This window comes from Epinephelus lanceolatus, chromosome 17 (assembly GCF_041903045.1).
Source record: "Epinephelus lanceolatus isolate andai-2023 chromosome 17, ASM4190304v1, whole genome shotgun sequence".
Lineage (NCBI taxonomy): Eukaryota > Metazoa > Chordata > Actinopteri > Perciformes > Serranidae > Epinephelus > Epinephelus lanceolatus.
The window spans coordinates 24,621,880-24,635,733 of record NC_135750.1 but is presented as its reverse complement, the minus strand read 5'-3'; the positions used below and the strand labels follow the sequence as shown (position 1 = coordinate 24,635,733).

Below are 13,854 nucleotides of genomic sequence, written 5' to 3'. Positions count from 1 at the left end.
AACTTATCTATGGATGTCAGTTTTTGAGCCACAGCAAAGGCCAAAGATCAGGCTTTTTTATTTTAGCCTAGCCAATTGCTCAAAACATCTCTTGCAATGTGATCTTGTTGATCAATTGCGGCCCCTATGGCTGGTTAAAAGGAGTGAGGAGTTAGCAGTCAGTGAAGGTCTGAAAGTCACTAAGATAGGTTTTTCAAAACCTGTGACTGGAGAGCATGCAGTCATAAATGTGCACAACAAATAATAGGCTGATGGGTCCAGTAGTATGTGACATTAGGTGGGGACAGGCAGTTTCACATGCATGCACACAAGACGCTTACCCCTTGCAGTGGGTGAAAGCAGTCATTTTTTCTGACATTTCCAACACACAGGTTAAAAATCTCCCTAAAAGACCTATAGATTTTTCCACCAGCAGTGAGGTAAGGTTCTGGTTGATTCTAGCCAGAGGCAGCTCATTACCGCTACACCTGCAAATAATTGCTCACAAGCCAAACGGCCCCTCAGCGTCTGTTCTAAGACAAAAACCCTCCTTCAGTCCTGCATCACCGAAATGATAATGATGCTGCACTTTAACATTTTTCACACATGTTCGCCATAAGTTTGATAAAGATTATTATTTTTTTTGTAACAAGCCGTCTCTAACCACGTCTAAGACACCTGACCATTTTGTGTATTTCAGCTAAATGAGTCTCACAGAAAGGAGCGCTTGTCTGTTTTGTTAGTGAGACTGACAATCCAAAACAGCTGCAACTCATTAAAAAGGTGCATGACATAATCAGGAAGACTTCAGTCACACCTGGGGAACTACAAGATGCAAAGCAGACAACTGAAAGCTACTTTCTTTGAGAAAGTCCTTCATACCTCTGAAGCTTACTCCGTATTGTTGCTACATGATAGAAAAAGTCAAATAATATTAAAAATGTTGTTTTTTCCCCACTGCTCAGGGAGCAATGGATATCAGGTGGATCATCTGTCTTTCAGGTTTTATCACACTTATTTATCAGCTACGATGCTACATCTAAGTCTGTATTTTAACTTTAATTATGGTATCAAATTAAACACATGTAATATAATTCAGCACCTGCAGGTTTTACCAAGTAGCACCACAGTAAGACTTCTGTTTTAGAAAATTAGCATTGATTATAGAGTACTTTCCTCATTAAGGCAATCAAGGCAATTTGTGACAAGAACAGGGCGCATGAAGCAAATTCTGTGTCAATTAGACTTACTGGTGGCTCTCTATGTCTTGGTTCGTTTACTGAAATTGACAAATGCATATTGTATTATTGCCAAGTATAATATTTCTTTTGTATAGGAATCTCCCATTTTACAGGCACCTGATGTTTTCCATTATGTCAGTTCATATATGAGAACAAACTTGCAGGTTATCTATCACAATTAACATCATGTCCGTTGTGTAAAACTGAGATTGTTGCTGTTAACCAGTGCAGGGACATTTCAATTCAGCCAAATCAATATTTGAATCGATGCCCCTTCAAATGCAGTGAACACCACAATATGCAACATTGATGAAAGCAAGCATAAAGACATGATCACCTGGGCTGCCCCTAAGGGAGATATGGAGAAGCTTTCTGGGGCCCTGCTGCTGCCTCCCATGGAGGCCAGCAATAATCATGATCATCTTTAATAAATGCAATGATAACCACATTTTATTTTAAAACAACATACCCACCATTACTTACTGAAACAACAAAAACTAGCAATCTTTTCATTGTTGCTTTAGTAAAATGTTTCCTAATGAAACTATCCTGTCCTGAAAATAGTTTAGTTCATTTATTTTGTACTAGCGTTCTCAAAGACATAGATTTATTGATACACATCAATCTTGAAATGGTTTCAACACTCATTTTCAGCAGTGCTGATACAACTGATACTACTCTCTTTCTTCTCTCCAACAGTGAGTTGAGACACACACTGCTGCAGTGCTCCCATAGCCCCGCCTCCTCTCATTCACTCACTCACAGTGATGTCGTTTCGTCATTCGTCTCATTCACTCCGGTTGCGTATAGGCTTTTGCAGCATGGTTTTGTTTTGTTTTTAACTTTACTTTAAAGCATTTCTAAAAAGTCTTTCTTGGAAGATGTTCAACCTGTGCACTCCTGCAAGAATATTGTTTTCGTTATTCTAAAAAAATTTTAATCATTGTTAGTGTTCATTCTGCTGTTCTCTGCCACTTACCAAGAAAATAAAAGTCATTGTTGTATTTATTTGTCATACAGCAGTATGTTTTTTTAGTTACAATTCAATCTCATTGTCAGATTTTCTTTGTGCTATGGAAAATGGTTTCAAATATCAATCATTTTCAAGGTATTGTGTCAAAGTTAGAAACTCCAGTATTGTGCCAGCACTATTTTATACACAACTGTTGAAAACAAACAAACAAAAAATCGTGGGCAGCTGGCCACATGACCTGACAAATTTACTAAACTAAACTACTAAACTAGGAGAGAGGGCATGCATTCATATGAGTGACGCACATTTGGGTGGGGCCCCTTCACCGAACCTTTGCAGGGACCCACACATTCTGTAGATGGGCCTGATGACCAGTGTAGCGGACTGATTATGTCCGGCATAGTCCCTCAATAATGGGCTCTGATTATGCCAGTCAGTGCTTTCTCTTTGACTGAAACACAATGCTGAGTTGCATCATCGCTCCATGTTTACCAAAAGATTTTCTGTTGTATCATGTCTGACACGGTTTTATCCCCAGTCCCACAGATTTAAGCGGAGGCTCCACAGTCATATGGCTGACTAATAAAATAAGAGTCAAGTATTTCATTTTCAGGTTTAGCCACGCAGCACACACTGCTGTTCAAGGAATTTGTATGAATCTGGATAAAACACTTAACTGTCAATTTAGAGTCAGTTTCACAGGACAGATTGCATATTGTGTATAAAGCAGGGGTCATGTGTTAATGCTTTTTCAAGCAGAAAGCGGGGGCAATGCCATTGAGACTGGACGACTCCCATTAAGCCAAATTGGAAGAAGTATAAAATAGGAGAGGGGCACAGAAATATTCTGTGAAAGAAGTCATTAAAGCTTGGCATTATGAAATGCAGTCATGCCTTATTTCCAGTGTCCATTACTTAATTTGCTTCCCATGGCGTTTCATAATGGCATTTTGATGGGCGCGTTCATTGTGCCATGTTTGTTATGCTATTCTGGAGGGCTACCTATTCATCATTATGGAAATCATATACCATAAAAAGCCACTGTGAGCGTGAGTGGTTGCTAGAAGTGGGTCAAATGTTAGTGTCATTCTAAAGAATGTGAGGAAGGAATCTCACTCCTCCGGAGGAATTGCCTACCAGCACAGCTGTACATGCTCACATTCACTTGCATGAATAAATCAAGACTGCAGTTGTATTATTCCATTCCAGTAAGACACCATTTATGGCTGAGTAAGAAATGAAATGCCACAGAGACCTCAGATCATCCAAGAGGCTGCACGACAGAAGCAAAAGGAGCCCATGAGAACATCAGGGAGGAGAAATATTGCTCGAACACTCACATCCTGAGACTTCTTTTTGTCTCCACAAAGAGGGGGAGTTATAATCTGGACCACAATCAGTGGCGCAGAAAGAAAAAAAATGTTTGCAAGCTCATTACAGCTGCGAAGGATAACTTGTAATTTCACCTCCAATTTTATAGCCTTTTATCAGACATTCCCACTTTTTTTTTGCATGACTGCTTATCTGGAAAGGAACTGACAAACAATCTTTTTAATGCTGCTGCACTTGTGCATAACATGCTTCAGGGTACGCTCTGCTAATCATGTCTTTCTCAAAGGGTGCAGTACAGTGCAGCATCACACAGAATTACTTCACTTTCAAATATGACACAAATATTTTTTCTGAATGTTGCAAAAACCCTTTGAAACTGGGGATGGATGGAAAATGTAAATGACTGAGAGCATGTGTTTAGAAAATAATACAGTGAATAACCAATGTAAACTCTTTTTAAAACCAATTTGTTTGCCACATTTATGAATTATTACTTATTTGTATTTAACTCATGTAAATCAGAAATATCAGAGTACAGAAATGTATTTTATGGCTGCTGTGCGTATTTTATCTTTACATCTCTATTAAAGAAAAGCTCTTATGGAGGTTCCTATACTCCATGCTCATGATATTGGATTGAGTCTTAAATGTTTTCATAGGAATTTAGCACATTAAGACCAAAAGCTCAGTTTTAATTAACATTATTGATTAGCAGTCATTTCACTCGCCCACCCTTACCACGCGCCATTTATCCTAAATTAACGACGGTGGGGGAAATTGACACGAGGAGTGAGCAGAGCGCAGGGATTGTGTGTCCATGTCAGGAGGGAATAAACAGTACGACGAGCTCAGCGGCCGTGGGGCCGGGAAGGAAAAGTGGGACGATTCTTACCCAAGTTCCCAGTCATCAAATAGGCATTGTGGAAATCCTTCATGCCCAATCCAACGATGTGGATGAATTCCTCTATGACCTGCATGAGCTCCACTGCTCCGGGATAGATCTGGACGAGATAAAAAAGACAGGAAGACATTTTCAATTTTAACGGTCGGTAGCACCGGCAAGATGGGAGTGTGGAGCATGACATAAAAACAGAAAATAAAAATGCAGGATCGTAAATACATGATAGACATAAAGTTTAGGAATATAGTTAAAAACAGAAGCTGTGAAGAAAATACAAGCATAAAATTGAAAATTATGAGAGCTAAATAAACAGCAAAGCAATAATAAAGTGAAAGTAATAGAAATAGAGGACAAAAAGGAAAGAAATGAAAAAGAAATTAGAGTTTTATTTCACAATTGTTTGCATATAATCTTATATTATTTTCATATAAATGTGATTAAAGCATCTAAAGTTCAACAATCAGCAACTATTTTGTCAATTCATTAATTTCTATAAAGCAAAAATGACAAACATTTAATGGTTCCAGTTTCTCAAAAATGAAGTTTTGAAACATTTTTTGGACTGTTGGTTGTACAAAAGAAGCAATTTAGACATCCAACCTTGAGTTCTGGGGTATTATGATAAGACTTCATTATTCTTTTTTTTTTATATATGTCTTTTATAGATCAAATGATCAAGAAAATAATGGGCTAGGTAGCTGCAGCCCTAATTGAACCATCTATGTGACATCGGCATCAGAGAGATAACCACCGGGTCTGGACACACAGTCACTGGTTGGCTCCTCTCCTGAAAGGCTCTGCCAAGTCAAGGGTGACTGCCTGGGTTCATGTAACGCTTCATGGACGGCAGCACTGAGCGAGACAATGCAGAGGCAGGAATTCAGCACCACGGACAGCGCCACGGCTCGACCAGTGACACTGCCAGTCCCGTCGGCTCTTTTCCTCCAAGTCGATAAATCAAAGGCACACTAATCCGATAACTGACCTTCAAAAGATTGGACCACTGTCCTGGCTGCCGCTCTCATGTTGATGGGTCGGAGCTAATAAGGGGCTTTGATTTGGGACTATCAGTTTTGTCCTTTGACTGGGATATTGAGGATTGGAGGACTGTGTAGCTGTGTCATACATGACAACATTAATGAAACAGATTTGTCAATTCCAGAAAACATAGGCTACACAGAACAATGCTGTGACAACATTTTAAAATGTCCATGAGAGGAATGTGTCATGTTATGCTAACATTATTGCAGGACTTTAACAAATGTGTGAGCAGACAATGACGATTTCAGGCAATTAGAAAGGCCTTTGAGTGGCATTCAGCAATTAACACCTCACTCTTGCTATTCAACAAACACCTGAGGCAGGTATTTCCCTCCTCGGTAACACCTTTGTGCTCTGTGTGTTTGCACATGCCTCTACATGTGCCGCTGCTAAGCCATGCAAGCGGATCAGTGATGCTGAAGTTGAGAGCCTCTGACACAGCAGAGTGAAAGCCATAGTGGGGGAGAAAAGCACATCACGTCGCCCCTTCCGGCATGTCTGACGCACAGTGCAGTCATGCTCGTTCTGCTGGTCTCCATGGCAACCATGAGATGTGAAGGCAGCGCAGGGAAATGGCTGCAGTGGAGAGTTCTGTAGACAGAGCTCTTCCTTTCCTCGCCATGGTAACAGTGACAGGAGGTGAATATATAGTGATCTCTGCGCTGAGCCAACTCTACAGCCAGTAAGACCTCATAGTGAGGTGTTTCATGTGAGTGTTTTGAATGTCCACAGCGCGCAGTGTGTGGGTGCTGTGGAAACTGAGCTCAGGACACTCATTAATGCAAGAAAAGCAAGCAAGTGAGAAAAATTGATAACTGTGAAGCCCAAGCGTCGTCTGTTGAAAATCAGACGGCGTCGCTTAGCCAATGTCCCCTTGGTGGAGTGCCGAAACTGAAGCAGCACTCCTTGGACAGGCACATTAATAACTACAGAAATAATTAACACATATCTCTTCTGGGTGTTCAATCACAGACAACTTCTCCTGTTCCTATATTTCCTCTGATCTGTCTGTCTCCACCTCTGACGCATTTTTACTGACGAAACTGCTCATTTGTGAGCTCTTCTCACCGACAAACCTACCTTTGGGGCCTGCCAAACTAAAACTGCAGCGAGTAAACACCTAATTACTGCCTGTAGAGACATTCAGGACTGGCACTCCTGGCAGAGTTTGAACTGCATGCATTCCCTTACCATCTTAGCTCAAGTCAAGCATGGATAAACGCAGACTAAAGGAGAGATCTGACTGATTTTAAGACACCCCCTCAGTCATGTGTCAGCACAGGTGATACCCAATTTAAGTCAATTTACCAGTGAAGGTGACAACGGAGCAGATGCCCTCTGCAGACATCACAGATGGTATCTCTGTCAGAGCCTGGATGTGCGTGATTTCAGGGTTCAGGTTGTCTCAGACACCAGTGGCAGTTTTCAAAACGACAGTTGCCACCTCTCAAGCTGAGAGATGTGTCCGACAGAGGACGTAGCCAGAAGCCAACCTCCATGGTTAAACACAGCGTCGACAGTGTGTACTGTTCTGCACTCATATTTTGATCTACAGTACATTACTGCAGTGCTGCAGTCTGTTGCCCCTATCTTGGATATTGAGACCGTGTTTTTTTATTGCACTGCTTCTCCATATGATGGAGCTGCCTTACAATGTCAGAGAAAGGCAGACAGGGAATTAGACTCTTAGCTGCAAGCAATAAAATGTCAAAACTGTTTATTTCTATGATAAAATTCAACTGAAGTAATGGTCTAATCACACCGGTTGCTGTGATCTGTATCAGCTGTGTCAAACAATGTGTGTGCAGGAATGAGTGAGTCCTGCAGTGTTAACGCTTGGACGGTCTCTGTGGCAGTGCTGCTGCCACCAAGTGGAGCTCTGAGGAACTAGCTTTTAAAAATGAGGCCAGATGTCACACCTGCTAAAATGACCTCTCACAATGATATGTGTAAGTAAAACACCCTCTCAACACCAACCTGACGTTTCTTTATCCCTGCTATTCGGATGGAGCAACTGCAAACAAGCTCTGAGTGGATTTCTTGAGATGCACAACATTCACACAGCAACATGAATTATTTACTAAGAGCACAGCAACATGCTTACCTTTTGCGCGTCCTCCCATTTCTCCTTATTTTCCTCCTCCAAGAGGTTGCTGATGATTTGAAAGAAGTTCTGTGGAGATGATGAAAGGGAGAAACACGTAACACACCCACACAGAAGTATTACAGGCACTGCAGCAAGATGCTTTTTAAAATCATGACACATAAACACTATGCACTCAAAGAGGACTGTTATGGATAATAAACTGCCATTTCTCATCGCAGGGATTTCTATAAGGGAATAATAGCAGTCCCTGCCGGGCTCAATAGCACCAAGAAATTTGACACTGAAGCCACGATGGTTTCATCAGAGAACAAGATGGAATTTTGGGGATCAGCTCCGACAAAAATACACCTCGAACCCCCTGCAGCTTGCAGCAAACACTTAATGCTAGAGGAGAGGAGCACAAGCTGCAATCAGAAAGGAAGATGAAAGGGAATGTTTGAGCAGCTGTGTGGATTGTCTTCTTCTGCAGCAGGGGCTGCTTAGGGTGCATGCCTGCAGTAGTAATAGGACCCCTGTCTGATCTTTAGCCTTGTTATTTCGTCTGGTCTACAATGTGCCTAAGGGAGTGGCTCTCTCTCTTGACACAGGCTATCTTGTTTTCTACTTGAATGCTTATGCTCCCTCTGGTGGTAATGTGCCCACTTTAACACTGCATTAGCTCAGAGACACGCGGAGGGGGTGGGCTGGCTGACTGCTCTCCTGTCTGCCCACACACACTATAGAGCTCTCATAATAACCGGAGACAGGATGCTTTCCTCATCTCATAGATTTTCTATGGTGGGAAAATGGGTGAATGGGCCCTATGTTTGCCCATCCATGGCCAGCACATTTGGCTTTTATTCCTGCAGGATATTAGCACCAGACCGTACTTCTTACATCCGGTGGAAACGGTTGATAAATGTGCTGAATAGCGGCAGAAAAAGGGAGAGAGCATCCCTGACATTTTGTAGTCCAAATACCACTGTGCTCTGGACGTGCATAATTCAGTGAGTTCAACATTTTAGTGATTTCATTACCTTCATCTTAACCTGAAGAACAAGCTGAGCGCCAATTAAGTCTTATCACATTCAAATACTGCTGTGCGTCTAGAATCACTGTTCTTGACATCACTTGGTTGTTTGTTTTTTTCTTTCTTTATGTAAATTCATCTCATATTTTTCCTCATATCCACTCCTTTAACCTGGAAGACAGTATCACACCCAGCATTATGAGTATTTTGTGAAAGCAGCACTGTGTTGTGGGAATAACTAACTGAACTTTCACATTATTAAAGCAGAAATTATTTCCACTCCCATACAGAAAAATGTCTGATGGGCAAGAACCGTACTTTTCTAATTTTCCTGCGCTATTACTTACATCTCTATGCTGACGAACCGCAACAAAACAAGCTGCATACAGTAACAAAGCAAGATTAGGAACTCGCATAAGAACTGTAATGGAGAATTAGGTTTTTCATTAGCACGCATACAATATTCAAAACTTGCTTTGCTGTTGCCATCAGATAGCGCGTAACATTTATTTCCTTCCCATTTAGCTCCCCCTGACAAACAGCATCAGACAAACACAGCGAAACGGGTGGGAAAGGACGGCACAAAGACCACAGAGAGGCCAGAGAAGGGTGTCTTTGAAAATGACACAGCTCTGAGGACATAAACTATGTTATTGGCAATGGAGGTGGAGCTTTAGCTATAATCTCCATCATCCTATTGACATAAAGAGGATCAAGACTGCAGTCAACCCCAACATGATGAGATGAAAACAGCTTAGGATGGGGAGGAGATCTCTTGATACAATAGAGCCGTGGGGTGCGTTTGTCAGCCTTTGTGCCATATCAGACATGTTACAAAACATGTTTTTTATCATATACTGCAGTGTCTGTACACACCAGACGTTACCTTTATCCTGTTGATAGTTTTGTCACAATAGATATGACTGTAAGCCGCAGTGGGATATACACATATGTGAAGAACATCCAAAGATCTATGTGTTAAAATGACCCACTGTCCACTTACTTGCACATCATCTGAAGATGGTTCATAGCTGGCTCTCTTGAACGTCTCCGTCACGTTGCGGAGGATCTCAACAGAAGACAGCAGGTCACCGGCGTAGAAGTTCCTCCTCTGGGTGAGATCCAGCAGGTTTTTCGTGACCTGGGACATCCCATCTCCCGCCAGCATCCTCTGGCCCTTTGCAAGGTGCCCCTGAACCTCCAAAAACAGGAGAAGACAGAACTTGGGGCATCGGTGTCCTCTGCAGGTTTTGCGAGCTACACGCTAAACTACACATTCGGAGTAAATGGAGTGCAAAAAATCGGGAAGAAAGACTCCACTCTCTAAGGCCCTTTATGTGACACTTATATCTAAGCCAGGCCGAAATGTATTCTGCCTCACGGATGTTTTGAAATGAGCCAATATGAATAAAAGAGTTAACTGGAGCAGAAGACACACATTTAGGCAGAAATTGCACAGTGGAATGACATCTCACATCATTGCACAGGGTTTATGCCCATAAATACACGTTCACAGGTGCAGCGCTATATGTGCTATCTCAGCGCTTCTGAATTATTTTATTTTTAACAGTGATGGAGGGGTTACCAGAATTACCTATTCTAGTGGAAGTGCTATTGTGTTTCCAGACTACAGGCAAAAACACAAAAGCAAAAAATGTTATTTAATAAAGCGCTCCAAAATGGACCCGAGCTTTAATAAAAAAACTTTTTTTTATGATCTAGATGTCTCTTGAGATGAAAAAAGGATGAAAGAGACAGAGTTCACACCAGGATCTCTCGGTTGAAAAAAAGTGATTGTATTAAAAAGAAGACAGTTTTTCTAACTTTGTTATCCAGTCACTTAATGGGCCGATACAAAAATGTATTGTAATCGCTGTTATTTAAAATGCAGTAAAGTGTGAGTAAGGAAAAACATAAAAGTATGAGCTGAAGCAACAAACACAGATGACAACATACCAGAAACTCTAAATCTGTTAAGGGCTTTAAAGGACTTGACGATGACCATTCATTACACCGAAAAATGGCAAAATCAGTATTTTAATTTGCTCCTCTATTCAAAGTGGTTAATCTTTGGCTACAGTGTGATGAGAACGAGGAGGATGGGAGGGGGGAAACACCGAGGAGGTAATTTATGATGCATTGGAAACAGAGGCTGTGAGAGGGAGCTGACTTTGCACCTACTGATTGCTGCAAGTATCTGAATTCATTTGTTATGCATCGAGCATAGCTGGGCTGCTCCCAGAAGGCCATACCACGGTGATCCAAAGAGCAGCGTCGACTGGTGGTGCCTGTAGAGGGGAAGGAGACAGCGACAGATTTGGAAAGGAGACGGAGGGAGCGAGGGAGGGAGGGAGGGATGAGAGGGGAGATGAGGATGCAGGCGTAGAGAGTGTAGAGGAGGGGGGTTGTGGGATTAAGACCAAAGGAGAGGCAAAAGAAAGGCAGATGGAAGTGGTGGAGAGGAGGGTGTTGAGAAACAGGGAGAGGAACGAGACAAAAAAGGAGAGGAAGACAGACGTGTTAATTCTTTTCATGAGAGATTTATCTTTTTCTCTTTTGTCCATTTCTGTTGCCCATCACTCACCATCAAAATTTGATGTCGCCCATTAAATTTTGCAGTAGCGTCGAGGCACATTATAGAAAGAGGGAGGGAGAGAGGTTTCTGGAGAGGAAAGTGCTGCAGTATTTGAACAGAACTGGGTTTTAAATTATGAGCAGCAGACACAGTCCCATGGCTTTTAATATATGTACTGTGCGCTGCTGTGTTAATACAACTTACAGTGGCTTATTCGAGCATGCGGCAGCTCAGCTGTGATAGCTGTCAGGCATTTAAACAGTGATCCCGAAATAGCAGAACCTCCCAATATCCACCCACATCGCCGTACACATCCTACATAGGGGTCCAACATCACACCTTGCCTGCTGTCGACCTGGTGGAGTTCACTTCACACATCACCCCACCGCTCCAACACAGGTGCTTGACATCCTGAGGAAAACTCCCACAGTACAAAACATTTCCCCTGGCATTCACATAAACCCTGCGCTATCTCTTGTTCTCTCTCTCCCTCTCTGTCTTTCACACACTAACACACACAGACAGAGAGAGATCAAAACCACACCTCCTACGCCCACCCCGCTCCACAGCTACTACCTGGTGATATGCACTGAAGCCATGAGTGCACGCAAAACATCGCTATATCCTGGGAGCGTCCATGCAGCAATATGAGATAGCCCAGAGGGCAGCAGGAGAGGCCCACGGCTTTACACTGTGCTGAGCATCCTTCTCCCTCCAAACTGGCTTCACCTGGGTGGTTATATTTGCTTTTATAATCCAGACCCCCATTGGTAAAGACGCCAGCACACAATACAACATTTTCACTTTGTTATTCGATCGTTTTTCAGGCCCTCACACTCGAAAAAAAGGTGTATTTTATGATGGCTTGCTACCTAGGAATTAGGGATTCTCTTCAGTTTTGGCTCTGACATTCTAAAGGTCATCGTAAACTGAGAAAAACTCAGTGCTTTAAGTGGGAATGGGCAAAAAGACACAAAGCAGTAAGAAGAGGTCAAGTTCCTAAAATTACAGATGTGATTTCAGTGATAAATTTTAATCAAGAGCTATGGAAATCTCTTAAAAGCTGCTTGGTCAGGCGCCTTGGTAGCTCACCAGCTAAAGCGACTACCATTAAGGTATACTATGCAGAAATTTTCAGGGACTATTCGTAGACAATATTGCCAGCATAAGTAAAAGCTAACCTCAGACTGACTCTAGCTCGCTATATTTGCGCTGTTTGGGTAGCTTACAGTCCGGCACTTGGTCGTTAAGTTTATATAAAATCCCATCCTTCCTGCGTGCAGTGCCCAGGAACCAAACACAGGAAAATAAGAGGAGAATAAAAAATAGATGTAGAGGGCAGGGACTCTGCAGACAAATACACCGCCATACAACGCTAGTCATTGTCGTCACTAGGATTTTTTGGGGGAGCTTGACCAGTATGTGGTGGTGCTAAAAGGCAGTCAATTTTCATGATTTTAGAGTTTCTTTACAGGACATTGATATAAATGTAGTTTTTTAACTAAACTTGGTCAGAGAATATTGAAAAAAAAAGAGTGGCATCTTGCATTAGTAAAAGACTTCAGCAGTGGACGGCGCCCATGCAGCCACACTTTTAACAACATATTACATAAAAAATGTGACATTTATTCCATTTGCTTGATTAATTAAATTCTCTTGATCAGAAAACAGTGCATTGCTCTCATAACTTAGCCTAACATGCAAAAGCACACACACAAGACACCTGCCAGCCCACACGCACACATGTCATAGGGTACAAGTGTGGTGCAGGCATACACTCAGAGATCAGACTGGAAACAGAAGGGCTGATTATTAACATTTACACACCTCTTTATTAAAAAAAAAAAGAGATTTTAAAAAAAAAAAAAAGAAGATGCTTGAGGAGGTTTAACTTGGGCTACGCAGGTTTTGTGATGTCACTTTAGCACCCCCTAGCCTCGATGTAGCACCGTGTCTGCTTCTAGTGGGTCATAAGACATGTCTGCATGGGATTACTTTTATATGAAATGGAAAAATCCTGCATAGCATAGTTTTAAGGCTGAGTCCTTACTGCAGTGGGCTGGGTCGAGTCCGGCATAAGCTCTTTGCTGCATGTCATCCCCTCCCTCTTTTATGCTTTTTCTAGTGGCTCTTTATCACACTCAACTATAAAGAAAAAGATGCCTGATGACCTGTAGTCTGCTGTCGTTTTAGTATTATACTGTGAATTCAGCAGTACTGGAATATATAAATTGTTTAAGGCCTAAATCATTTTAAAGTGCCTGAACTTCATGGAGGCCTTTTTTTTTGTTTACGCAAATACTTTTACAGAGAAGAATTGTGATTTTAGAAAAATAAAATCCAGGTTGTGGTTTTTTTGCTGTATAAAATAAAACCTAATCACACTTGCTGACATTTCACACTAAAGAAAATGTCCATAAGCACTTCTTGGGATATGCATGACTGAAGCTTTACCCACACTCACAATTGAGAGAAGACAGTTGTATTTTATGAATCAAACTACTACACCATACTTTACTTTGATATCTGCATTTGGTAAAATCACATTTTTCAGTTATTTAGACTTGGCTTGGATCCATGTCGGTGACGGAATCAAACAAGGTCAGCGAAGAGCAATGTGAGGCTTTCACTGTGATTCTCCACCAATCTGTCATCTGTCCTTGCATCACCAGTGATGTATGTAGAGTAGGTTGAGT

The 13,854-nt window shown here is 41.8% G+C and overlaps 1 protein-coding gene across 17 annotated transcripts in view; it reads right to left on the bottom strand.

Annotated features, from left to right (window-relative positions):
- adgrb3 (adhesion G protein-coupled receptor B3) overlaps positions 1 to 13,854 on the bottom strand; it is a 136,475-nt gene that overhangs the window by 48,351 nt on the left and 74,270 nt on the right. For 14 of the 17 annotated variants that reach the window (XM_033612968.2, XM_033612971.2, XM_033612974.2 and 11 more), the window contains 4 exons: positions 10,765 to 10,871; positions 9,587 to 9,781; positions 7,572 to 7,640; positions 4,418 to 4,526 (listed from right to left, as the gene is read on the bottom strand). In XM_033612968.2, the coding sequence (XP_033468859.1) occupies positions 4,418 to 4,526; positions 7,572 to 7,640; positions 9,587 to 9,781; positions 10,765 to 10,871 (480 nt within the window). The remainder of the gene's footprint in view (positions 1 to 4,417; positions 4,527 to 7,571; positions 7,641 to 9,586; positions 9,782 to 10,764; positions 10,872 to 13,854) is intronic. The other 3 variants (XM_078176352.1, XM_033612969.2, XM_078176354.1) reach the window with 1 other exon arrangement.